Below are 27708 nucleotides of genomic sequence, written 5' to 3' on the forward strand. Positions count from 1 at the left end.
GGAGCCTGAGTCCCCCCCACGACTGCATACCCGAGGCAACAACTGGCACCCTCCACCCGGTGCATGAAGTTGTGCGTATGATGTCACACAATGCTGGACCCCCTTGATGTCGGCACCCCTGGATGTTCAGCGACATCTGGAAAGCGGAAGGTCTAGTGCCTGGGCTTAGCTCAGAGCGCACTGCCTGATGACATCATCTGTTTGTGACAGCACAATGTTCAGAAGGCATCACGTAGTACGTGCGACTTGGGAGCAGTGGCAGTTGGCCATTGGCTGGGCAAGTGGCACTTCAGCAGGGCAGCGCACACCCATGCTCAGTCAGCAGCACGCCTGAAGTAACGTGAACGTCTCCCTTCCCTGGGCTCATCATCCCGAATCTGCTTTGCAGTTGCAGAACCGACGTTTCCATCAATGTGCAGCCTGGAGGTTATCACAGAGATTTTTGCTGTCATCTGCTTTGCGCTTCACATCGCTGCTGTGTCCTCAGAGCACTGGCTAACGAACGTCAATGCGCACATGGGGCTGTGGGCAGGTTGCCATGGAACACAGTGTGTGTTGTTTGGGATAGAAGTTCCACGTAAGTTTGTCTTTGCCTTGGGCTATGAGTACTGGAGGTGTAGTACCCTGAAGCGACTTAGAGCTGTTCTTATTACCGTTAGGTCCAGTCGTGACCGACTCTGGGGTTGCGGCACTCATCTCGCTTTATTGGCCGAAGGAGCCGGTGTACAGCTTCCGGGTCATGTGGCCAGCATGACTAAGCCGCTTCTGGCGAACCAGAGCAGCGCACGGAAACACCGTTTACCTTCCTGCCAGAGTGGTACCTCTTTATCTACTTGCACTTTGACGTGCTTTCGAACTGCTAGGTTGGCAGGAGCAGTGACCAGGCAACGGGAGCTCACCCCATCGTGGGGATTCAAACCGCTGACCTTCTGATCGGCAAGTCCTAGGCTCAGTGGCTTAACCCACAGTGCCACCCGCGTCCCCTTATTATTTATTACCCCAGTGCTGTTTTTCCAGAAGAGGAAGTGCCACAGCTCCCCCCGAATGCCTGCCTTGGTCTCTTATGATGTCCATGGTGCCCACCTGAGAGGTGCCGGAACTGAGTTCTGGCTGGAAAAAAGCTCTGAGTTACGCTATGTATGTGCTGCTCTTCAGAAGCATCACTTTACAAAATATTAATGTTACAATAGAGTGGCTAAGACAACTTGTTTGCTAGCAAAAAGCTGCTCCTCCTTCCTTCCCCTCGGAGCAAGATGGTCTTTCAGATATTTCTGTGGGAGCTGGGTGGTGACAGTTCCTAAAGCTTCTTTCCTCAGTCCTCTTCATTTTGTACATTTCCTGCAGTTTATTCCTTCAGTCTGCTGATAGTTCAGAGTGACAAGGGATAATGCTACACAGAGACATACACGGTGCCAGATTAAACCCAGTGAAGGCCCCTGGGCAGTTGAAATCAGGAGCGATCTTGTGCGCTCTAGTGGGATAACATTGAGGGAGCAGATAAGAACTGACCTTTCTGTCCCTGGAGGGAAATATTGCAGGGAAGTTGGCTACGCTATCGTCCAGTCCCACTGATACATTTAACCCCTGATCTCTCTTTCCTCCGTCTAGCATACATGCAGGCTACCCGAACCTTGATGTTGTTGGCGTTGTTAGCTGGAAGCTTCTCTTTGTTTAGCATTACTTCCATCTTCTTCCAGTGCCCCTTTGGCTGCATCTCCAAACCAAGGATCTCAACAATATTCAGCACCATCGCAGGTATGGTGGGGGGTGTCATAAGCATCTGCTTCCACAGACAGCCAAGCTGTAGCTCAGGGCTAGAGCATCTGCTCTGCAGGGAGAAGGTCTCAGCTTCGGTCCTCAGCATCTCCATGTAGGGCAAGGAGAGACCCCTGGCTTCAATCCCCCAGAGCTGCTGTATTGGGTGAGATAGGCCAATGGTTCGGACTCAGCATAAGGCAGCTTCCTATGTTCCTTCGCGTTTGGTAACTAACTCAAAGCCAACCCTTGACTTGGAAAAATAAAACAAAATAACCCCCCACTCCCCAGATCCTATGCCAAGAAGGCTTGAGCTGAAATGGGAAGCTGAAATCAATACACATGGCAAACTCAAGTCCATTGAATACAAGGTGTCCCCTCTGATTAGGGCTGATACCACCCGAAATCCACCAAAAACCACAGGATTACAACCCCTTAGGTGGCTTGAAAGGGGAATCCTGCAAATTCATGGATGATAAGGCCTATCAGAGGGTTGCAACAGGTTTGGCAGCCTCTGGGATTGGGAAAAAGAAGAACAGGAAATTTATTTATGCTATCCAACGTCTTTCTCCAATGTGGCTCACCCTCACAACAACCCTGTGGGCTGAGAGGATTTGACTGGATCAAGGTCACCCAGTGAGCTTCATGGTGGAGGGGAATCTGAAACCTGGTTTCCCGGGTCCTACTCTAACATTCCAACAACTATGCCATACAGGCTGTCAAGCAAGCATAAAAGTAAAGGTAAAGGGACCCCTGACCATTAGGTCCAGTCATGACCAACTCTGGTGTTGCGGTGCTCATCTCGCTTTATTGGCCGAGGGAGCCGGTGTACAGCTTCCAGGTCATGTGGCCAGCATAACTAAGCCGCTTCTGGCGAACCAGAGCAGCGCACAGAAACGCTATTTACCTTCCCGCTGGAGCAGTACCTATTTATCTACTTGCACTTTGACGTTCTTTCGAACTGCTAGGTTGGCAGGAGCAGGGACCGAGCAATGGGAGCTCACCCCATCGCGGAGATTCGAACCGTCGACCTTCTGATCAGCAAGCCCTAGGCTCTGTGGTTTGAACCCACAGCAGTATTACTGAGCTCAACATAGGAAGCCTTATATTGAATCAGCCCAGAACTCATACCCTCCAAGTGTCCCTATTTCCTAGGGACGGTGCCAGAATGATGAAAGCTATCCCGACTTCTGATTTGATCCGGGAATATTTCCTCCCCAAATGCTGCTGCCACTGAGCTTGGGGAGGAGGATGAGCTGGTGCTTACCCTGAGCAGCAGTGGTGGCTGCAAGGGAGCACCCCATGCCTCTCCATGGCGGCTGCCAACCTCCACCCTTTGACAGCTCTTAGCAGCTGTTGGAGAGAGGGCAAAGAGGAGGAGAGGCTGCCGCCACTGAGGCCCAGCTAATGCACCAGCTCTGAGGCGCAGGCAGAGGGCAGGATGAAAGAGGGGGGAGAGTGGAATGCAAAGAGCCTAGAATTTGTTTTTATAAATGCCTCGTGCATCCACATCTAATCTTGCCCCTTTCTAAAAGTTATGTACTGGTATGTGCCAAAGAATACAGTAAAATTGGGATTAAGGAGTTTTCTCAAGACAGCAGAGGGTGTGTCAGAGACCAGGCTGAGGAGAGCTACTCTGATGAGGAATGGTGTCCAGGATGCAGATGCCCAGGAGCAGTGGAGCATTATAGATTTGGAGCAGTGATTTGCAGAGGGAACTAGTTTGGAAGACAACAGCTGGGCAGAACTCAGTGGGGAACAGCTAGGAGGAAAAGAACAGGGAGAGAGAGAATTAACAGACTGGAAAGTGTCCAAGTGCTCAGTCCAAGGTCAAGGGGAGCAGATAAGGTAGCTACACAGAAAGCCAAATGGTTGCGAGATCAGGTTGCCAGATGAGGAAGTGATGGGGGTGGCTTGGGGGGGAAGTGGGTGGAAACTTTAATTGGGAGCACCTTTCTTCTGAGAATGGAGTCTTTGTTCTTTCACTGTGAACATCAAATTCTCTTTAACTGATAAGAGACTAATTTCACTTTGTTCTGCTTATCCACGGCCAAACGGAGGGAGGAAGCCGCTTCCTCGAAGCCTGACAGGGTTGTGTCCTGGGGGTGTAGTGGGGGTGGGGAAACAAAAATTGGGGAGGTTGAGGACGGTCAGTTGGGTGTGTGAGAAATGTCCCTATTTTCACCTGAGGACTGTTGGAGGGTATGAGTACTCTCTACACTGACAGGTAGCAGTTCTCCAGGGATTCAGGCAGGAAACATTTCCAGCTTCGATGAGCTCAGGATTGAACCAGTTGCTCTGCTTTACACATCAACTGTGCGTGTTTTTCAGAGTAATCTGATCGACACTGGGGGGAAGGGGAGCCTGGGCTATATGAGGCTCTAAGGAGTTTTATTTGCTCCTAGGCTTATTTGTTCTGATTTCTGTATGCGTCTTCACCAGCCATATGCGACCAACTGATCATTCGGGGTGGTCCCTGTACTTGGCCTGGGCCTCGATTCCTCTGTGCCTTGTAACTGGTGAGTATGCGTGCCATGGGACATACTGAAATGTATTCACAGAATCTGAAATATACTCTGAGTTGAGTGTGGATTTCATGCTCTTTATTCAGCTCATAGTAGTGAGGAATGGATGTTTCCCCGAAATGTCTGCTTTATATACATTATTTACACAATGGGCCCACGTGATTGGCTATTTTTGGGATTCTCCTGTAGGCCAATCAGGTTGCGGATTCACTTCCACCTGGAGTTGGATTGGGTGGCTCCTGCAGACCATTCAGACCGCTGCATTCTGGATCCTATTGTTCTAGGACCAATCAGACTGCTGCATTTTGGATCCTATTGAACTCAGTACATAACAGAATCATAGAGCTGGAATGAACCACAAGGGTCAGGGCTGTTTTTACCCAGGGGTGCAAGGGGTGTGGGGTACCCCAGTGTTGAATTCTGGGGGGCGCCAGGTGCCCATCACTGAAACCGCTTAAGCTCTTAACTGTCTACCTGTTATGAAATAATTTGAGGCATCTTGTGTGAAGGCGTCACGGGGCTGGGGAGGGGTGCGCGCCGATGGCGGTAGCCCGGCTGTGGTGCTTTCCAGAAGCGCTTGTCCGCAGCTGAGGCTCTTATTCCTCGCTAAGGTGCCGGCGCTGCGGGAGGGGTAGGAGCAAGCGGGGACCCCCTTGGGCAGGAGCAGGTCACAGAGGGCGGCCGGGGGGGGGGGAGAGGCACCTCCAGAACAAAGAAGGGGCAGCAAGGTGTGCTTCCTCCTGCTCCGCCGCCTTCAAGACCCTGCTTCCCTCCTCCGGCCCCGCCGTCATATGAACAGGCCTCTCCCTGACACTTTCAAGGGCCATAGATTATTTAATAGCCATAGGCCTAAGTAAAGAGGAATGTTTTTGCCTGGTGCCTAAAGACATGTAATGAGGGTGCCAGGCGAGCCTCTACGGAGAGAGCATTCCACAATCGAAGAGCCCCGACAGAAAAGGCCCATTCCCTTGTTGCCATCCTCTGAACCTCTTGTGAAGGAGCCACACGAAGAAGGGCCTCATCCATTCCTAGACACTTCCAGTTACTGTACTTTTCCAGCTGTAAGACGCCCCCTTGTATAAGACTCCCCCTATTTTGGGGGACTAAAAATTTCAAAAATGGTGGTGTGGAGATTCCCCAAAGTTGTTGAGCTTTACCCTCAGTGGTCACAGAGGGGTCTTTGCAGCCCACGCTTTGATCCTCTCGCTGCGCCACCTTGCTCCGCCCTCCTTTTCCCCTCCTGTCTTGGTCCAGCCTCGGACTCACCGGGACTGTAAAAGCTATTGCAAGGCAACCCTCTCGGAAACCCTGTGTGAGCGCTGCATGTGGGAGACTTCTACCTGCGTGTCCAAACATGCCTCTCGCTCCCCTCCTCCTCCATGGGGCTGGGGGAAGGGCACTAATTAATTAGCCGTTTACCTCAGTGCCTCGCATGTTCTTGGTGCACTCGAATGGCCACGCAAAAGCTTCAATTATTATTTTTTAAAATTGTACAACGCCATCCATAGAAATGCACCAAGGCTATCAAGCTAACCTATTTATTTGGTGGGAAATGCATATGTTCTTAAATCTGCCATTACAGGCATTGCAAAAGCCACCCATCCTCTGTCCCCTCGCCGAAAAAAGCAACAAAAGGACAGCCAATTGCCGCAACGACAGCCAATCAACACCGGCCCTTGACGCAGCCACCAATAACATTCTCCGACTCATGGCAGCAACCAATCCCACGTCCCCTCAATGCACTATCCATGTATAAGACTACCCCCAATTTTCAACATGATTTTTGAAGGAGAAAACTTTGTCTTGTACACGGAAAAAGTATGGTATATCCAGGACTAGCAGCTTGTGGAAGGCTCAAAATGCACCAACTATGCAGAAGAGAATAGTCCTATCCAAAGATATTCTACTTGGAGATGCCAACATCTTTAAGTTGGACTAGCACTAGATTGGGCTAGCCCTAAGCACTATTGGGTTGCATTTTGGCCTGTCAGAATGGTAGAATTTGGAGGATCAGAGCAAGATCCTACCTGTGAACCAGAGATATTGCTGGGATCACAGATCCACGTGTCTCAGAAGGTGTATCATTCTGCTCCATCTATTGCCTCAACCAATCCCTTTTCTTTCCTGACAGGTGGGACTGCTTTGGTACTGGATACTGCGATGTTAGACTGAGCAAGAGGATGTGACTGTTCTGCCATTTCTGATGTCGTCTGAAGCTATATTGATAAGGTGTGGTGCAGAGATAGCTTGCACTGGGGGCGAGCTGGACCTGGAAGAAGAGGCTGTATTTTTTCCTTAGTGGCAGAATTGATGCATTATTTGTGCCCCCCCTATAATATTATTGTTATATATTTTGGAAAGTGGTTTGTCCCTTTGTCCTCTGTGAGTTTGAACACTTCTAATGATATTGTCACCAAAAAGCAGGAGCCAGCTTTTATCTGTCAGGATACCACCATTTTCAATCCAGATAGTAGAACACAATGGTCCAAACCAAAGAAGATATTGCCGGATGTGCCACAGTGATTTCCAAGAATGAGGCGCTGCTTTTGGTCAATGTTTGGAAACTGCCGCCTGCCATTTTAATTCAAGATGGCAGGCTGAAATGCTCCCAACTGCACTGGTTATATACCGTATTTTTCACTCTATAAGGCGCAAACAGCCATAAGATGCACCTAGTTTTAGAGGAGGAGAACAAGGAAAAAAATATTCTCTCCCTCTCTGCACAGCGCCCCTTCAGCGAAGCGGCAGGAGAGGCGGTGCCCCTTCCATTTCTCCTACCACTTCGCTGAAGGGACGATGTGCAGAGAGGGAAAGCTGTGGGAAAGCTGTCTCCAAAATATTCCACCAGTTGTGGGAAGTGTGGCTGGTAGGAAGAAAAAGAAAAGAGAAGAGAAGAGAAGAGAAGAGAAGAGAAGAAGAAAAGAAAAGAAAAGAAAAGAAAAGAAAAGAAAAGAAAAGAAAAGAAAAGAAAAGAAAAGAAAAGGGCTCTCTTCCCACCTTCCCACCAGCTGCATTTCCTGGTGATACCTAATAAGACCAGGAGCAAAGAACAACATGAAATTATACCCTATTTTCAAGAGGGAGAATATATATAATTTTTTAGAAAAATCGGGAAAGGGAGAACTAACCCCAGTTACTTTCAATGACCCATGGGGAAAAAACCCAAGAAGAATAAAACCAAAAAGAAAGTTAAATTCAGGAGAACATTACATGATTTCATGAATATTAAAGTAAATGTTGAAAAAGCATTTTAACTAGCAGATTTGCTTACTCTGTAAAGCTGCATATCAGAGTAAGGATCCTTATGCTGAAGGTTACATGGTCAATAATCATTTGAGGTTATTTCAGAATCACCAGATATTATCCCATCTTCCTAAGATACCACTTAAGAGAACATGGGGAGGCACAGTTTCTCCCCTTACAGTACTTTTGGAGAAGCCGAAATATATGAATATTGAATGTGTGTGTGTGTTTTATAAAAAAAGATTCAAAAATCCTGATGTTTACTTACAAACCATCCAGAAAACCCAAAGTTTATTGAATGCAATAATAAATTCATTTAGGCTGAGTTCTGAATCACAACTCCCATGGCCATTAGCCATGCTTGCTGGGGCTGATGGGAGTTGTAGTTCAGCAACATCTAGGGGATCAAAGGTTTTGTACCTACCTGGCCAATCGCAGTGTGGACAGCCTGATGACGCCTTCTGTTTATGACAGCACAGTCTGCTGTAGGCCTCTCACCTGATGTGCAGCTTCGCCACTGGCTGGGCTGGGGGCACTTCAGAAAGGCAACCTCCCCCCCAACCAGGCAGCGACCAATCTAGAATTACACAAATGTCTCAGAGCCTAGGACTTGCCGATCAGAAGGTCAGCGGTTCGAATCCCTGCGATGGGGTGAGCTCCTGTTGCTTGGTCCCTGCTTCTGCCAACCTAGCAGTTCAAAAGCACGTCAAAGTGCAAGTAGATAAATAGGTAACACTCCAGCGGGAAGGTAAACGGCATTTCCATGCGCTGCTCTGGTTTGCCAGAAGCAGCTTAGTCATGCTGGCCACATGACCTGGAAGCTGTACACCGGCTCCCTCAGCCAATAAAGCGAGATGAGCGCCGCAACCCCAGTCGGTCATGACTGGACCTAATGGTCAGGGGTCCTTTTACCTTTACCTTTACTCCTTCCACTGGATTCGTCCTCACAATTGCACTGCCCACTCCCAGAGCTTACAGTCATGCTGAACTGCATGGAAATTAGCCTGGCAGTTTCCTCTTTCGCCAGCTTTCTGCTACAACTCATTTCCATGGGCTCATCTACCTGGTTAGGACATCAGCATGTAAGGACGAGGCTGTGGATACTTTGCGTTTCTGATTCATATGCCAATATTGGAATAAAAGAGCTATCAGGTAAGATGTTCTCTGTCTTGGGCTAGGAGTGTGGTATTGGGAAGTTTCTGTGCGCCCATGTTCAGCCCTCATCTTCAGTGCCTGCATAGGCTGGGTGACCGGAGCAACTTTACTGATCACAGGAACAGCAACACAGCATTTCCGAGGAATAGGCCCTGGTGCCGTGAACTCACATTTGCTGATGTGAGCACCTCAAAAGCTGCAGAGTAATGGAAGCAAAGCTGTGGAGGTTTTGTAGGATGCCTAATTTATTTCTACTGGTTAAACAAATAAAAGAACATAACAAACATGTACGAGAGAAACAGCTCTCATGCTGCCATTCTGTCCTGGCAGATCAAAGAATAAGCACACAGTACTAGGGACGGAAGTCTGGAAGAGTAGCTTCTGTCCCCTCCTTTCTCACAGACAGAAAGTAAAAACAAACATGATCTGGTGATCCTTGCAATGGGAGGGATGAAAACACTGACAGAAAGTACCTTGAGCTGTACTTCACGGCTAAGGTTTCCAGAAGTTTGTGGGGTGGTTCATGGTCCTTCAATCCCCTATTGTGGAAAAAAGCAACAACCCATTGTTGATATAACTGCTGATATAGATACAGATAGGAATGAAACATGCAACAGTTATGCTTCCAAAAAGTCATTTTTGCATCAGCATGTCTCCTGAAGAAAACCACACATCATCCATAAACTCTTTACACCAGGCATAGGCAAACTTGGCCCTCCAGATGTTTTGGGACTACAATTCCCATCATCCCTGACCACTGGTCCTGTTAGCTAGGGATCATGGGAGTTGTAGGCCAAAAACATCTGGAGAAGAAGAGTTTGGATTTGATATCCCACTTTATCTCTACCCTAACATCAACATCAAAAAAACGAAGATCATGGCCACTGGGCCCATCACCTCCTGGCAAATAGAAGGGGAAGAAATGAAGGCAGTGAGAGATTTTACTTTCTTGGGCTCCATGATCACTGCAGATGGTGACAGCAGTCACAGAATTAAAAGACCCCTGCTTCTTGGGAGAAAAGCAATGACAAACCTAGTCAGCATCTTAAAAAACAGAGACATCACCTTGACGACAAAGGTCTGTATAGTTAAAGCTATGGTTTTCCCAGTGGTGATGTATGGAAGTGAGAGCTGGACCATAAAGAAGGCTGATGCCGAAGAATTGATACTTTTGAATTATGGTGCAGGAGACTCTTGAGAGTCCCACGGACTGCAAGAAGATCACACCTATCCATTCTGAAGGAAATCAGCCCTGAGTGCTCACTGGAAGGACAGATCCTGAAGCTGAGGCTCCAATACTTTGGCCACCTCACCTCCCTGGAAAAGACCCTGATGTTGGGAAAGATTGAGGGCACAAGGAGAAGGGGACGACAGAGGACGAGATGGTTGGACAGTGTTCTCGAAGCTACAAACATGAGTCTGACCAAACTGCAGGAGGCAGTGGAAACAGGAGTCTCTGGCGTGCTCTGGTCCACGGAGTCACGAAGAGTCGGGCACAACTAAACGACTAAACAACAACAAAATCATATCTTCTCTCAGTCTTATCTTTTCTAGGATAAACATACCCAGCCCCTTCAAGTGCTCCTCATAAGGCTTGGTTTCCAGGCCCTTGATCATCTTGGTTGCCTATCTCTGCACATATTCTGGGCACTATACTTCTGTTGATGCGACTTTGAAGAGCATTCCCTCCTCTCTCTTTTTTGCTGCTGCTGCCTCACATTCTTGACTCATTTAAGCTTGTCATCTACTCAGACTCCTAGATCTTTTTCACATGTACTACTAGTAAGCCAGGTGTCCCCCATTTTAGCTTTGTGCAGCTAGTTCTTCCTGCCTAAGTATAGAACCTTACATTTGCCCCTATTGAATATCACTTTCTAAGTTTTAGCTCAGTTCTCCAATCTGTTAACATCATCTTGAATCCAAATTCTGTCATTGGCTACCCCTTCTGGTTTGGTGCCATCTCCAAATTTGATGAGAATCCCCTCAATTCCTTCATCCAAACCATTTATAAAGAAATTGATCTAAATGTGAACTGAACTGAATCTCTCCCCCCATTGCTACCTACACCTGCTTTGGATGAATGATACTGTGATCCGCAAAAGTGAAAAACAGGGAGGTGGGAAGCTTGGCTTTCTCCTGTGACTTCAGCTGAGCTGCAAACAGTGGCTCTGGTTTTTACAATGCGGAGATAAGCAGCAACAGCAGCTGCTAATGTTTGCAGATCACGCTTCTGTGACAGTTACAAGGCAAACAGTTAGTGAGCCTCATAGGTTATGGGATGAACAGGGAGGCAATAAAAAACTCACACCCTTTTGTAACAGGATTGCCTCTTGGAGACTTTGAAAGCAAGCAGGAAATAGCACTGCTCCCATTTGCAACTGGTATTCAGGGGCACAACCATCCAGCGGCGGAGCATATGGCCGCGCTGACCGGGGCGGGCACGCTCCCGAGGGAGGTGTGGCATGGAGGGTGCCCTCCCATGCGTGGGATAGCCGCTTGGGTCCCACATGCGCCCTGCAGCCGGGGGCGGAGTAAGCCTCCCACAGGGGCACAGCAAGCAGCCCATGGTGGACATTTGGCGCGCTGCCTGCCAGCGATACCCTAGCTGTCAAAATGAAGGAGGCACAGCTCCTCCCCTTACCCCGAAGGCTCAGGGTAGGTCTGGGAGTCATGGGCGGGCGATGCACTGAATATCACCCCCTCAGTGAGGGCACCCAGGGCAGTCCGGAAATGAAATGAAATTTAACGGCACAGCAGTCCAGGTTGTGCTGTTAAATTAAGCCTGCCTTTACAACCATTTTCCCCTCCCTGTATGGTTCATAACATCAGAATCAGAAACTATATCCGTACTTCAAAGTGTCTGACCTGTTTGTTCTAATCCACAGTAAAATGAAACCTATGCATATATAGAATTCTGACAATCCAAATGGTATCTTTATTTCTCAAGCATATTACAGATGCAGGCAGTATGTGAAGGTGGGACTTGATTTTCCAGATCCTCTTCCAGGGAACCAAAATGCAAATCTCTCTTTACAGCCTCAGCAATACCCCAAATACATTTTGAGGCAACGCAGAAGGTTTCTCATCAAAACTTTCTTCTGTTTCCATCTCTAGCAGTATTCAGTGCTATTTTTTCTACGCTCCTGCAGCCATCATAGTGCATGGGCATCGTGACTAGCAGCCACTGACAGCCTTCTTCATGTGAAATGGCAAGGACGATAAAAGACACTTTTTATCCAGTCTGGTTTGATTTCATAAAATATATAAATGGGGGAGCAAAGGGAGAGCCAGTGTGTCATAGTGGTTAGAGTGTCGGACCAGGAGCTGGGAGACCAGGGTTCAAATCCCCACTCAGACACAAATCCTTTCCCCTCCTGCTCTGTGTTTGTCGCCACCAGGGCTGTTTCTGCAGTTTGGCTTCAGAGAAAACCTCCGCTGTCCGGCTTGCTATCTTCTGTCGCCAGAACTGATGTGGTTAATCGTAAAATCATAATGGATTGATGTCATTAATTACGTAATCAATTTCAATGGAAAAGAACATCTAAAACAATGCACAAAACAATGTAATTACTTAAGTAACCACTGCAAACCCAGAAAATGATGATAGTGAGCATTGCTTGTCTTTTCTCGCAATGTTTCCATTCCTGATCTCCAGCGAGCAGTCAGATTGCATCAACATTTGCTGCTGTTTCCATCTCTGAGCAAACTCTCTGACATCACTAGTCCTGTTCCAGATTCCTTCTCCCTCGCACTTTTCGAAAAGCATCCACGCAGTTGCTAACTCTGTGAAAAGAGTCTCATCTAGGCTTGCCCTTTGATAGGTTGTAGAGTGCCATGTGGCTTAATCTAGAAGCCTAGCTAAGTGGGCCTTTATAAGTCAAAGTAAAAATAATAATAAAGGGTCAGAGTGAAGTAACATAGTGCTTAAATCGCCTTCATTTCCATGTAACTTCCTCATCAAGGTCAGCACGTGTTTTATTGATGCCCTGTATGACTCTCACAGCAGGCTGAACTTCAAATGTTGGTAGGTTTTTGTACTTACTTATCTCTATGTTGTAAAAAGTTTCACCCTTTATATTGCAGATGACTCACACATTTATGTCAAATATTTGCTAGATGTACAGTACATTTAGCAGTTGCATATATTTTATCTCTTTTTCGCTACTGTTGATTTTTAATCTTTTGAACTTTTTTTTTTAAAAAAAATACTTGCGCTAACTGGCTTTTTAATTGATCATTTTAATGTTTTATTCTTTCGTAAACTGCTTAGAGGTTTTTTGTTACAACCAAGCAGGATATAAATATCGTTACACGAGAAATAAATAAATAAAACACCAGATGCGCAACACTGCAGTCAGAAGCAAAGATAATAAAAAATGATCATGCTATCAGATTCCATTGCAAACCTTAGAACAAAGCCTATCTCATATTGGCTGATGAGGGTGTTTTATTTCTCCAAGATTCCATAAATGTCTCTCAGTTCTGCACAAAGCTGCCAAATATGTTTGTCTTCATTATCTGCCTTCTTTCTTTGATGTAAAAATTGGGGTTTGGCCCTGAGTGCTCCTGGTTGCGGAGCCTGCCGCTACACACACCTTCTGTAATCAATAAAGTTGTGGCCTAAATTCTGCCAAAAACCAAAACTAAAATTTGAGTCAAGTGTGACTTTATTTAGGGGGGAGGTCTCTGGGTCTGAACACGCAAGAGTTGCATCCACACTTTGTGTATCATTAAAGCATCATGGATATGTACTATAACTGAAGTCTGTGAAATGGGCTTAAAACCTTTGTAGAACTAATGACTGCATCTCAGGATGGTTTCAGCATAAAATACCAGAATTAGCCCAAACGTGTACCGTATTTCCGCTGACTGAGTTTCCCAGACTTACATAACACCATTACTGTTGACTTTCCCTTTGATTCAGAAGCTTTATTTTATTCTGATGCATGTATGCCTTGGGCTCTGATAAGTTCCCTAAACAAATACTTTAAACGATTAAACCCTCAGCAGGTGGGGTTTTCCTCTTAAGTCAGAATTACTCGATGACAAAGAAGAAGAAGAGGAGGAGGAGGAAGAAGAATGTACTAAAAATTGGACATATATGAAGAATAAAGAATAGCCAATGTGGTGCTATCCCGGTTTCAATTTCTGGAATCTCTGCCCGATATTCTGCAGTCACTGCCAGTCAGTGCACACAATACTGAGGTAGATGGGTCAGTAGTCTGATTCTGTATAAGGCAGCTTATATGCATGGGTGCTAAAGGGACACGGGTGGTGCTGTGGGTTAAACCACAGAGCCTAGGACTTGCTGATCAGAAGGTCAGTGGTTCGAATCCCCGCGACGGGGTGAGCTCCCGTTGCTCGGTCCCTGCTCCTGCCAACCTAGCAGTTCGAAAGCAGGTCAAAGTGCAAGTAAATAAATAGGGACCGCTCCGGCGGGAAGGTAAATAGCGTTTCCGTGTGCTGCTCTGGTTCGCCAGAAGCGGCCTATTCGTGCTGGCCACATGACCCGGAAGCTGTTTACGGACAACGCTGGCTCCCTCGGCCTATAGAGCGAGATGAGTGCCGCAACCCCAGAGTCTGTCACGACTGGACCTAATGGTCAGGGGTCCCTTTACCTTTATGCATGGGTGCTAATTCAGAAATGGCGACCACACTTTAATTAGATACATCTCACCTCCTTAGGGTATTATACCTGAGAATTGGAGTTAAGCCCTTCAAACAGAGCAAAGAGTCCCCTGCCTTTCTGGGCTCAGGAGTGCATCTGGAACTCTTAAGTGGCTGTTGCCATCATGACAAAATGCCAATCTCACAGACACGAAACTGGCAGTGCCCAGAATCCCTCTCCCAAAACAACAGGTGAAACACCTACACACAAGCAAAAACGAGTGAAACACAGAGTAGAAAAAGCAGAGAACAGCCCGCAAAAGCAGACAATCCCACAAAAACCCCTCTAAAAGCAAATAAATAAATAATCAACTCTTTTTTTAAAAAAAAAAAAAACTTAAAAAATGGAGGGCAGGGGAACCTTGATGTTTGTCTGAAGGTGTCCACAGATTCTGTCCACAAGTGATACAGAATTTGAGAATATCTTCAAATTGAGAGCGTTCTTATATAAAATAGGACTCATGACCACCCCTTAATCCAACTAGAGTTTTTGAAAAAAATAAACCCAAACCATTGCAAACAAGTAGCCTGAAATGTCATCCCCCAACAAGACAGTTAGAACAAGACAGTAAAGAAACAACAGTTAGAACAAGACAATAAAGAACAAGTTAGAACAAGACAGTAAAGAAACAACAGTTACTGAACGCTTAAAATGTGAAGGGCATCGTATCTTGATTTTCCAGGAACCGAGAACGGGAACTTTGACATACAGGAAATCATTGAAATTGGAAACGGCAGCAGTGTATTGAGGAGATATCAGTCTTTACATTAGATATAAACAAGGAGTTCCCCTGTCAGATGACCATGGCTAGTGAGAGAACTTTCATATATACACACACATACATCTCGCAGTCTGCTAGTATTGGTCAAGACTGTACAAAAATAAAATACTACAGATTATTCAAAGTCTTGAAGCAATTGAGGACTTTCCTGCAGCTTGGCATTGGACTGTTAATCAACGGATCCTAAAGAACAACACAGTAAAATAGTGAGAACAGTGTATTAGATCCTATCAACAAAATGGTAAGGAAAAGAGTCGTTAAATTTATGGAAAGAAATGCTAGATATTCTCATTGAGATTACCGGTACCTTGAGTGATGTGATACAAAATCCTATGGTATAATGGATTAATGTGATAGCCTTCCATGGCCTCACAGTTATGCTTGATGCTCAGTTATATGGGTCAATTCTCTCTCGCTTTGTGCATATTTTTGGAAAGAGCATGTGAAAAGTCTTCATTTAAATTGTGCACATTTGGGATAAGTTTTTCATGGGAAATAGGGGAATTGCCCATGTACACTAGGCTAGGGCTTAAATATTTTTCTTCTGTGTGGTTTTATTTTAATTCTGGACACTAGATGGCAATGTATTATTTTCTTTAAAAGCCATAGCTCTGGGTTGTACAGGTTGTTAGGGGATGGGTTATACCTCTGCCAGCGGACAAGTTGTGCTGCTTCTGGGGTAGTTTGTCCAAATTTGGTCTTCTCTCCCCCCTCCCCCCCCTCAGCTCTCACCTGAGGCTCCTTGAAGCTGTCAGCATGTGACAGTGGCCACATTCCAGGAACGGCTCAAGCAGGTAAGGTGGAGCTAATGGGTCTCAAACCCTTGTTGAGTCAGGGACTTCTGCATGTGAAAACAGGCCCTGGTGGATTGAGACCAATGTGGGTCCAACAGTCAAGAAGGTGGCTTCTGCGCATACTGTAGAGGGAGGTTAGATTCAGATGGGGGTGGTCAACCTGGGAAGGTAGCCCATTTAGGAGAAGGAAAACTCTGATCCTAAACCTCTGCTACCTTATGGGAGAAGGAAAGGCTAATGAGTAAACCCTATACAAATCTAGAGTGGGGTCTCTAAGACATGGGGTGGCATCTTGTACACCTCCTTCTGGCAACTCCTGCAGCCAAGCTGGTGCCAGGTGTATTCTGTATCCAGGGCAGCTGTCTACCAGCTCCATCTGGTACGCAGGCTGAGACCCTACCTGCCCACGGATTGTCTCACCAGAGTGGTGCATGCTCTGGTTATCTCCCGCTTGGACTACTGCAATACGCTCTACGTGTGGCTACCTTTGAAGGTGATCCAGAAACTACAACTAATCCAGAATGCGACAGCTAGACTGGTGACTGGGGGCAGCCGCCGAGACCACATAACACCGGTCTTGAAAGACCTACATTGGCTCCCAGTACGTTTCCAAGCACAATTCAAAGTGTTGGTGCTGACCTTTAAAGCCGTAAACAGCCTCAGTCCAGTATACCTGAAGAACCGTCTCCACCCCCATTGTTCTGCCCGGATGCTGAGGTCCAGTGCCAAGGGCCTTCTGGCAGTTCTCTCGCTGTGAGAAGCAAAGCTACTGGGAACCAGGCAGAGGGCCTTTTCAGGTGCCCGCCCTGTGGAATGCCCTCCCATCAGATGTCAAGGAAATAAACAACTACCTGACATTTAGAAGACATCCCTGTTCAGGGAAGTTTTTAATGTGTGACATTTTAATGTATTTTTAATCTTTGTTGGAAGCTGCCCAGAGTGGCTGGAGAAGCCCAGCCAGATGGGTGGGGTACAAATAATATATTATTATTATTATTATTATTATTATTATTATTATTATTATTATTATATTTCTCTGCTTTCCTTTGGACCACATCAGCGAGGCCAAAAGGGATGGTGGTCTTGTCATCTTGGCAGCCCAGGACCACCACACACACTGCCCAGGTTTGCACCCTGCAGAGGTCACTTTGGTGCTGCTGGCGCAAGCAGTTTGACTTCACCCCCGGAGGCACACTCCATTGTGTCTCGAGACAGATGGATGCCAACATGATTCTCAAACTCTTTTTAAAAAATTGCTTAGAATATTTTCCCACCTCCATGTCATCAGATTCTGGAATTTCCAATCCCCCCCCCCCAACTAAAGAGATTAATAAAACAAGCATATTTTAGAGATGAATGCACAGGGAAACATTTGGAAAGTGCTTATTTTATTAAAAAACTGCATGCCAAAATGCATATTTTACAGATGAGTGCATTGGAAAGTGTGCATTTCCCTGGCATTGCACTTTGGATTTTCCATTGCACTTTTAATAAATAGTGCATTATATTTTTTCTGTCCATTGTCTCAATGCTATTGGTCAAATCTAGTTATGCCCTCTCTCCATTTTTTTTTTAAAATGTTTATTGTTTTTCTTCTTAGAGGTTTAATAACAACCCATGAATAATGAAAGATCAAACACAAACCCTCAGTTAGGAACTATGATGTGGCACAGAATATAGCCATGTTATCTAACACACCAAAGAAAAGAGTGGATGCAGCTTATCCAATACAATAAAAGAAAAATAACACCCTATCAGAAATAATAATAATAATAATAATAATAATAATAATAATAATAATAATAATAATAATAAAACAACCGTGTGGAGCCCCCTGTTGTCCATCTTGTTCCTATGTGCAATAAAACGGTACAATTGCACTGTAAATTGATCTGTGCCTTTTTTCTTTTCTCCCCTTCCTATTTTTAACTTGTGTCTTAAGTTTTTCATGTAAAGCAACCTGCCACACTTTTGGGAACCATGCCATAAGAGTTGCCCCTTCCAAAATCTTAAAGCCTTTGTCCTCTGCAGCTTCTCCTGCTGATTGATCGCATTCCTCAGATACTCCAGGGATTAATATTTAGGTTTCCTTCTGTTCCTCTTTCCCCCTCCTTCTGCATTCCTACGTGCAAGCAGTACCTAAGTTGCAGCCCAAGACCTCTGTCATCGTGGCAGTCTCTTGTCCTCAAGCTCACCAGCACGGCTCTCTTTCTGCTCAGCTCCTCACTGACAATCTCTGCGATCTGTACCAATCACTGGGTCACGAGACCCACTTTGTTGGGCCCTTCCAACGAAAGCCTGTGGGACGTCTGTGCACCATGGGGATGCAGATTCCTGCCCCGAGGTTGGGGTAAGTGGCTCTTTTTGCGCCCAGTGCAATGCCACTCTTTGCTAGGATTGCAAAATGTTTTTTTTAATTGTCAGCTTCTGCTCTTCTGTCTTAAACAGCAGCATGGGGTACAGTCATGAGAAATGTTGTTAAAAATGTATTACTAAATCCTATTCTTTCAAAGGCACAGGAGTTGGCCTGATCAGTTTCTTCCTTGCCAGTTGACAACCTTACTCTCTGGCTCTATTCTTCCTCATGAATCGGGGCCTAGCATCTACCGTATTTTCCTATGTATAATATGACACCTATTTTTTTGGAACCAAAACATTGAGAAATCAATCAATCACTCAATCTTTCAGTCAAAAAGATTTCCAGTTTTGTACTGCTGGAAAACTCTTTAATGAAATTAAGGAAGGGGGACAGATTCCATTGTTCTGGAATCAAACTACCTCTGAGATGTGGGACTCTTTCTCTCTCTCTCAGTGCTTGCCTCAGATCTTCTTTCCTGGCTGCCCCGAGCAAGTGAGCGAGCAGGGGGGCAAGCGACCGACAGACCGACTGAGCGTCCCCTTTGGTCTCTGCCTCAACACCAAGTGTGTGGAGCTTTTTTTGGGGGGGGGGGGAATAGAATCACCAACCACGGGAAGGTAACTAGAGTGTTGTTGTTGTTTTGTAACCTCCAAGCATTGAACATCTGTGTATAAGATGGCCCCCATTTTGGACTAAAAATATTAAGTGAAAAACATCTTCTTGGACACTGAAAAATAGTGTATGTCCCAGCGTATTAGGTGACTGGGCGTGTAAGACGACCCCCAACTTCTGCTGTTAAATTATAGAGTTTGGCCACCTGCCAAGAACCACCAGGGGCAGAGCGCGCACCCCTCCGCTGCCTCTGCCATTGCAGCAGCAGCAGCAGCCCAAGGCGAGGCGTTTGGTGGGCAGAATGAAACCGAAACCCGCCACCCGGAGGGAGGGAGGCCCGGCCCAGCTCTCTCTGGGAAAAGGCTGCAAGCGGCTGCCTTGGCCTCTGCCACCCTTACCTGTGGGGATGCCCAGCTCCTTGGAGCCCCAGCTGAAGCCACACACCACCTCGCCGCAGCAGGCTCTTCATGGTGCCCACAAGCTGAGTGAAGCCCTGCGCAGCCACGGTGGAGGCCGGATCCGGCTCCCACGATGGCAGCAGCAGGTGGGAGGGCGGGTGGACAGGTGAGCGCTGTGCCATGGTGAGGAGAGAGCGGCAGCCAACGAACACGCGCTGTGCCGGTACAGAAGAGGCAGGACCTCATGCTGCTTCACAGGAGGCTGCGTCCCCTTCAGGTGATCTTCAGGTGATAGGGTTCTTCCAACCCGTTGTGATTCTGTCAATCTCCTTTCTCTTCCTCTTCTGCAGTTTTCAACACCTTTGTCGTAGGATTCCTGGTGGTGGGGGCGATGTTCGGGTTCCTCTGCGCTGCAAGTTTTATCCTCCTCTTCATCTGCACAAAAAACAAATGGCTACACAAGTGTTTAAGGAAAAAATTCCTCACTCCAGGTATCTCGGACACAGCTTGCCTCCAACTTTTAGGGTGGTGTTATGTGCGCCGGTGTGGTTGCTCAAGAGCAAACAGGCAAGACTCCCACTGGTCTTTTCAAGGCTTTATTATCAGTCCAAAACATTCATTGTGCAGAGCGTCTCAATTCCATGTCTGCTCAGTCACTAGCAGAATCTGGGAGTGGGTGGTCCTTAATCTTTCCCCACATAGCAGTCTTTTGACCCCCATCCTACGCCTCCCCTCTCTGTGCTTAAACAGACTGCACAGAGAGGGCGTGGGCAAAGGGGACCTGCCTCCCCCTCGCTTTGCTCAGGCTCGGTGTTGCGGCTCTCTCTAACATCTTCTGATCCCTGCATCCCTTCCCCACTGGAGGCGTGGCTTCTCTCCTCACCGGCTGAAGAGCTGCTTCGCATGATCTTCGGAGGCTCCCTGTAACACAACTGCTCTTCCACTTCTTGCCTCTGAGCTGATGGCAGTTCCCTGACAGGTGGCTACTTTTCCCAGTGAGATCGTGGCCCTGAAAGAAGCACTTTTTCCATGGGAAAATCATGCAAGATCACAACAACCAAAACAGTCGCCATTCTGTCATGTTAAAAAAAAAGGGATGGTCCTGGCTCTTCTAGGACACTTGTGGGGTATGCCCATTCACATGATCTGCTTACATCTGTTCTTAATTTGTTTTCGATGTTCGGTTGTGTTTTATTGCTTTTAGACATTTTAAATAGGGTTTTATTTCATTTTAACTGTATTTTTTAAATCGCAAAAGTGTTTGCCCCCCTGGTCTCCTTTGGGAGGAAGGGCAGGATGTGAACCAAATGAATGAATGAATGAATGAATGAACGAACGAACGAATCTTGGCTGGGTTGGAGCAGAAGGAGAGTCACACACTGCAACAAAGTGGCATTAATTCTTCTTCGTATGCTTCTTCCTAGCACTCACTATGATGATCGCAATGTCTGTGTATACAGGAAAATATACTAGCGATGTTCCTCTAGAGTTCCGTGGCTGGTCCTTCTACTTTGCCTGGGCTAGCTTCCCACTTTTCCTCAGTGCTGGTGAGTTCAAACCAAAGGGGGTGGATGCTTGCGGATTTGGGATGGACTGTGTAGAGTTAGGACCTCTGTTGACTTTGAAGTTGTGGGTTAGAAATCTCCAACCCCTTGCAATAAAAGATGTTTGGGGGCTGGCTTCAAGATGGCGCCGAGGTAAGACGCTCTTATCGGAGCTCAAAGAGATTTTTTGACTAAATGTTGCTGGCTCTCCTTCCCCTTTTGGATTTTATTTCCTTTCACCATTTCGCTGTGCTTTTGAACATTTTATCTTATCCTCCTCGGTGCCGGGACTTAAAGAAGCTAATGAAGCTTTAACGAAGGCTCTCAGACATTCCCCTCCGGGCATTAAGGCACTCCCTCCCAGTTTCTCGTCGACTCCTTGTGATAAACTTATTCCAAGGATTCTTAAGGACTTTTAATCGGCTTTTAACCCTAAAAACTACAAATTCATAAAACCACTTCTAACTTTGTGGACCCCCAAACATCTCAGTTGTTTTAACAAACAGGGAAGAAGGGGGGGTACTTCAAAGGAGTGCTATAATTGGCCCCAGTTTTAAACTCCTCGCAGCAGCCCAGCCTGGACTGAATGAGAATTGAACGAGATTGCGACCTGAGAACCTTAGCACTTTATCACTTCACTTAGAAGTCTGATTTCATCGACTTAAGAAGAATCTAGCAATGAGAAGAGCCAAAAGACTCAGGTGTCTTGATACAGAAACTGACACAGAGTCCTCTGGTTTCAAACAGAGTAATCTAGATAATTACCTGCTACCTCAAAAACAGCACGTATCTCCTCCCAAAACCTTCCTCAACTCTTCGCATGAAAAGACAATTGAAGAGATATCCCAAGGAATAAATGAGGACAAGGCTACTACTCCCATAACAGAGGCACAAGCGCTAATTGATAGAAAGGTGGAGCTGCTAGAGGAATGCTGCCTACTGACTGCTCAAACAGTTCAAAAAATCTTTGAACAATTACAAAACATCTCCAAGAAGCTGGACAACCGAGATGAAAGGAGGCAACTCACTCCCCTTTTGCCATCCTTAACAAGCCCTGGAGATAAACAGAACAAATACAAATTTATGCCTCTAAACCAGCCAAAAACCAGAGGAAGCCCCCCTCACTCAATCAACCTGATTCTGAGGCCATGTGAGATTGTTCTCCACATTTTTCCATATAGAGGGCCCCTACCTTATTGGGAGTCACCTTTCTGGGCCAGACATCATCTAAATCTGCTCCTTAGCCTTGAGGGTGGAAGCATTGACTTAAAAGCAGTCAAGAGGCTTACTAACGATGGATACTCCAAAAAAGTACTGCTAAGATTTGGTAGCCATAGAATTCCAACCAAACTCTTAAGGGAAAAGGCTCATTTAGCCCAGAAAGGAATTATCCCGCGCCGACACTTTGAAGATATATCACCCAGACCACTGATTGCATCTAAAAGACAGAACAAGATGAACAAGGCCATTCCACCAGAAGCCGATATCTGCCCTACTCCCGTGGAAGAACCCAGTAGATGGGAGAAACCGCAGCCAGCTACCCGGAAAACCACACAAGAAAAATCCAAGCTCCCAAACCACGCGATTGTAGCATCAAATAACAACCTCGCCCTTGACACAATAGACTGGACAGCCCCAGAAGAAGAAGATCTGCTGAGTAACTTTACCAAGCTACCAGATAAAGAACAAATAAACATACTCAGTAAATTGACGAAACTACAGGACAGATTGACCGAAATTCACCAACAGGGTCAACAAAATGCAGTAGAAACAACACACAATCAAACTTTACACTTACCAGCTTTTCCCCCAAAATGCATAGTCAAAAAGAGAGCTACTAATGGAACTTTCAAATGTATAGATGCAGAGCTTCAAATCCAGCCGCCTTTAGAATATGAAATGGCAAGGAAAAACTCCAGTAATGAAACCACAAATTCCTGGCTGAGATATCAAATATTAGCTCCAAACGAAATAGGTACCCCTACTTTAAGTACTACAAAGGACCTTAACATTGCCGAACAAAAGATGACCTCCAACAGACCTGACACACTGAGCTTAACACCAAATGAGGCCAAAGAAATGGAAGTAGAGACTGAAAACAGTCCAACTGTCCATAACAGCCCACCAGCCACAGAAATTTCTCAGGAACAAGGAACAGTTAAGGAAGAAAATCAAGAAAGGGAGGAAATTTTAATTTCCCGCACTTTAAAAAAAAATCTAAGAGATCCACCACCATGTTCCGCACCGAAAGCAGCGACAAATGGCTGTATCTGCACAAGACAAAATCCCTCGCTAGACTTAATAACAGAACTAGAATGACTAAATGCTGTCAACCAGCCACCAACTCAAAAACGGATCCTACGCTTGCTGTCCTGGAATATCGCAGGATGGGGAAACAAAGGCGGAGACCCAGACCTAATGAACTTCTTTAAAGATTTTGAATTAATACTTCTACAAGAAACATGGTCAACTAGAGATATCAAAATCAACGGATTCACCTCCTATACGAAACCCGCATCGAAAACAAACACGAAGGGCCGGCCGAAAGCAGGGTTCTGTTGTATGATCAAAGACAACTTAGGGTTTGAAATCAAGCAACTAGAAGAATGCTTACCACTTGCACAAGCTCTACTTTTAACCCAAAACAAAGATTCTTTGCTACTTGTAAATGTCTATATCCCCCCAACCAAAAATAACAGCAGCAGTGAAAACTGGTCACAACTAACCTCTTATATAGAAAACTTGACCGATAAATACCCAAATGCTTCACTGATAATAGCAGGTGATTTTAATGCCAGAGTAGGAACCAACAATGAACAACTATGTAGCAAACTAAATTGGAATACTGATAATGATATCGCACATGCCCTGAAAATAGGACGATTCTCCAGAGACAGGGTTGTTAACAACGAAGGCTTACGCCTACTTGAATTATGTAACAACTTTAATTTGCAGATTGTAAATGGTTCAACAAAAGGCGATAGTAGCGGGGAGTTTACATACTTCTCCCCCCGAGGATGCAGCGTCATCGACTATATTCTTGTCCCTTATAATATTATAAATTTGATCATGGACTTCAAAATTGGAACGCGCACTGAAAGCGACCATCAGCCATTATCGTTGTCTATTAACTTAAAGGACGAAACCAAAATCACTAAGTACAATACCATAGAACCTTCTCAATACAAACAAATGACCCAATTAAAATGGTCCCAGGAAATGAGTGTAGCAGTGGGGCAAAAACTTACAGCCAATTTGAGAAAACAAGTATTATCCAACTTAAAGATCACTAATGTCTACAGTGATATTCCAAAAATTTATAATGAAATCTTCCAAATGTTTGTAGAGCTTAGTACTCCACCTAAAGTTTGGGTACTTAAACATACCGCTAGCCCTTGGTTTGATGATGAATGTTTCCAGCTAAAAAGAAAACTGCGCCAAACATTTAAAAATAATCGCACTAAACTAGAGCCCTCTTATCTTGATGAAAAAAGAAAATATCATTACATTCTGGCCGAAAAGAAACAGAAATACGCAACCCAAAAATGGCTACAATTATTTGACTCAATTCAGAGTAAAAACAACAAAGCGTTCTGGAACTTAGTGTATGGAGGATTGAAAGCCGAAAATCAACTAACTCTACCACCAATTGCAGAATCCAAATGGTCCCAATACTTTACATCTGTATTTAACAATCTACATAGTGAACTTAAAGGAAATGAAACCACTAAAAATAAAATTATTAAACTCCAGGAGTGGCCAAGGGTAGAGGAAGAGGAAATTAGAGAGATAGTAAAAAATTTCAAATCGGGGAAATCTCCTGGGCCAGACGGTCTACCAATAGAATTATTTAAGACCTATATAGATTGGTGGGCAGAACCCTTAGCCCAACTGTTTACGCTTATAGATAAATATGGGATCATACCTGAGATATGGCTAAGATCAATAATTATTCCAATCTTTAAAAATGGCGACCCAAAAGAACCAAGGAATTATAGACCGATAAGCCTTCTATCAGTGATAGGGAAAATCTACGCTAAGCACCTCTTATCTAAACTCCTTACCTGGATGAAAAATCTAAATTTACCAGGGAAAGAACAAATAGGTTTCTCCAAAGGTTGCTCTACACTAGACCACTGTCTTATTCTTATGCATCTGGTTGAAAAATACAGATCCCAAAGGCAATCTAAGATATACGCTGCTTTTGTAGACTTTCGTGGTGCATTCGACTCAATTGACCGCCCAAAGTTGTGGAGGAAACTCGCAGAATTAAAAATTGATCAGCGCCTATTGATCCTAATCCAAAATCTACACTCTTCCAATACCTGTCAAGTCAAACTTAACATCAAAGGTCACCTTTCATCAGACATCCCAATCTCGAAAGGGGTAAAACAAGGGTGCATTCTTGCCCCCTTTCTATTTAATTTATTTTTATCAGACTTGCCAGATTACCTTCAGAAAATAGAATCACATGCCCCTAAACTTAATCAGAAACCAGTTCCTCTCTTACTATACGCAGACGATGCTGTCCTACTATCCTTAACGAGCTTGGGTCTAAAACGTCTTATATCTTCACTGATCCTCTATTGCGAATGTAACAAACTCTCTATAAACTATGAGAAGACACAAATTTTGGTCTTCTCGAATGGTTGGAAATTAGAGAAATGGAAAATAAGAGGGCAAGAAATCCAACAAGTGAAAATCTATAGGTATCTGGGAATCTTATTCCAGAGCAATTTAGGGTGGGCAACCCATCGCACAAATGCCATACAACAGGCAAAGTGCATCTCATCAGCAGTTGCCCGTTTTCATTATCAGAAAGGTAATCAATTTATTCCTGCGGCAAATCAGATATTTCAAACAAAAGTGCAATCCCAGATATTCTATGGAATCCCGCTATGGGTCCAAGCATATAACAATGATTTAAAAAAGATTCACTCTAGCTTTCTGAGACGTATTCTTGGACTCCCAGCTATGATCAAATATGAAACAATGTGTGCAGAAATAGGCATACACACAATGGAATATTGGGCATGGTCCACCTCAATAAAGTATTGGTTACGCTGCCACTTCCGCTGCCCTCCATCAAGTCTGCTCGCTGATTTGCTCAAAGACCCCTATAAATCAAGATGGTATCAGCACCTCGAAAAAAAGATTGAATCTTTAGGTGTCGAGCTGGAGTCCCTGTACAATTCTAATGAGCAATATATTTCCCATAATATCCTAACTAGACTAAAGGATGTCGAGAGACAAAATATTATGGCAGCTGTAAACAAAATTTGCTCCCCCATATTCTATGAATTAAATATCTTAGATAGCAGAGCCAATTACGTCACTAAACTAATAATCCCAGCCCAACGTAGGGCTTTTATGCTGGCCCGCTTGAATGTTTTTCCCTCAGCATTTGTCAGGGGAAGATATCAAAACATTCCTAGAAACAAGAGACTCTGCAGATGCTCTATGAATGTCCCGGACACTGTAGAGCATATTCTCCTTCATTGCCCATTGTACAGTACGCTCCGTCAACGCGTGCTGTCCCCTCTTTTGGGTGGTCTGGAACCGCAGCAAGGTGAATGTGTGGGATTCTACCTATCCGACGTTGACCAAAGGGTAACGGCGGGGGTAGCCGAGTTTTTGGCAGCAGTCCTCCAAGGAGCAGGTTAACAAGGAAAACCACTGACTCTATATGTATATATATATATGTACTTAGCAAACTGCTGTCTTTTTATATATATTTCAAGGCTTTTATATGTTATTTTCTCTTTTAAGGTTTTATTTCCATAATGCCTAATAAAGGTTTGATAAAGTAAGTAAAAGATGGACAGGTGGGTGGGGCCTTCACAGTTCTTTCATGAATGGAGATCCACAAGCTTGAAGTCACCACCTACCAGCCAGTGGTGGCTGGAAACCTGATGTCTGCAAGGATGGGCTGTGCAATTGACCCCCCCTGCGCTGAGGGGGTGACTTCACAGCCAGTGGAGGGGTGGTGGTTTCATACTTGCTTCCTGCAGGGACCGATCCAGCCATTCTTCTACCTGTTCCACAACTGACCTCTCCTGCGATGCTATGTACGGGGAAGTAGGCAAGGTTTCGGTGCAGTAGTCCCACAAACCAAGCTGGGACCCACACACAGTGAATGGACTAAGGTCAGATGGATGTATAAAGTTCAAATTGCAAACAAAAAGCTTGAGAAAGTTCCTTACTTTGATGTTTACTGAACATAATCAACTACTGCATTCCCTTTATATGATTTTGAGGTGCAAATGCTGTTGCTTATGTAGCCAAAACACATTTTTGGTGGTGGGGGTGGGGGGTAACTTTGACAGAAGTATACAAAAATATTGAGGGGGGGATTAAAGGAGCCTTCTCAGTAGTGGTACCTTGCCCTGTGGAACACCCTCCCACCAGCTGTTAAAGAGAGAAACAATTATACAGCTTTCCATAGACATCTGAAGGCAGCCCTGTATCAGGAAGTTTGTCCGATGTTTTGCTGTTTTCTGTCATATTCTGTTAGAAGCCTCCCAGAGTGGCTGGGGCAACCAAGTCAGATGGGCTGGGTACATGTAATAAATTATTATTATTATTATTATTATTATTATTATTATTATTATTAAGCCAGTGGCTTGGGGTTCTCCCATCTCTGGTGTAAATGCTTTCCTACGTTTGGGGACAGTGTCCAATCTCCCTCGGATTCTGCTTCTCTTTGTTCATTTGTCCTCTCTTTCTCTCCCACAGCAATCGTGACAGTGTTGTACCAGAAGCTGCAGAAAACCGAAGAACGAGAAGAGAACCTTGCAGCAAACTCTGTCGGAAACCTAGCGTGAACGTCTTTGAACTCGGCAAGAGGGAATAGGGCAGAAAACCTGACCTCATA

At 45.3% G+C, this 27708-nt stretch overlaps 1 protein-coding gene and 1 long non-coding RNA gene across 2 annotated transcripts; both read left to right on the forward strand.

Moving 5' to 3' along the window:
• The first annotated feature begins 236 nt into the window (after nt 1-236).
• LOC309375335 (protein NKG7-like) lies at nt 237-6629 on the forward strand. The gene is made up of 4 exons (XM_081921030.1): nt 237-577; nt 1609-1755; nt 4161-4274; nt 6412-6629. Exons 1-4 carry the CDS (start codon nt 412-414, stop codon nt 6450-6452), a joined length of 468 nt encoding a protein of 155 aa, XP_081777156.1. The 5' UTR covers nt 237-411; the 3' UTR covers nt 6453-6629.
• A 13454-nt stretch (nt 6630-20083) lies between these two features.
• Nucleotides 20084-27708, forward strand: LOC309375392. Its single transcript, XR_014170899.1, has 3 exons — nt 20084-20269; nt 20715-20837; nt 27570-27708. It is a non-coding gene; the product is annotated as an uncharacterized lncRNA (long non-coding RNA).

Source organism: Podarcis melisellensis, assembly GCF_964234715.1.
Source record: "Podarcis melisellensis genome assembly, chromosome: 8".
In the NCBI taxonomy this organism is placed as follows: domain Eukaryota; kingdom Metazoa; phylum Chordata; class Lepidosauria; order Squamata; family Lacertidae; genus Podarcis; species Podarcis melisellensis.

Coding starts and splice junctions, on each gene's coding strand:
- LOC309375335 (XM_081921030.1), top strand. CDS start 412: ATGTGCAGCCTGGAGGTTATCACAGAGATTTTTGCTGTCATCTGCTTT. Junction 578..1,608: donor GTTTGGGATAGAAGTTCCAC/GTAAGTTTGTCT, acceptor TCCTCCGTCTAG/CATACATGCAGGCTACCCGA. Junction 1,756..4,160: donor AATATTCAGCACCATCGCAG/GTATGGTGGGGG, acceptor ATTTGCTCCTAG/GCTTATTTGTTCTGATTTCT.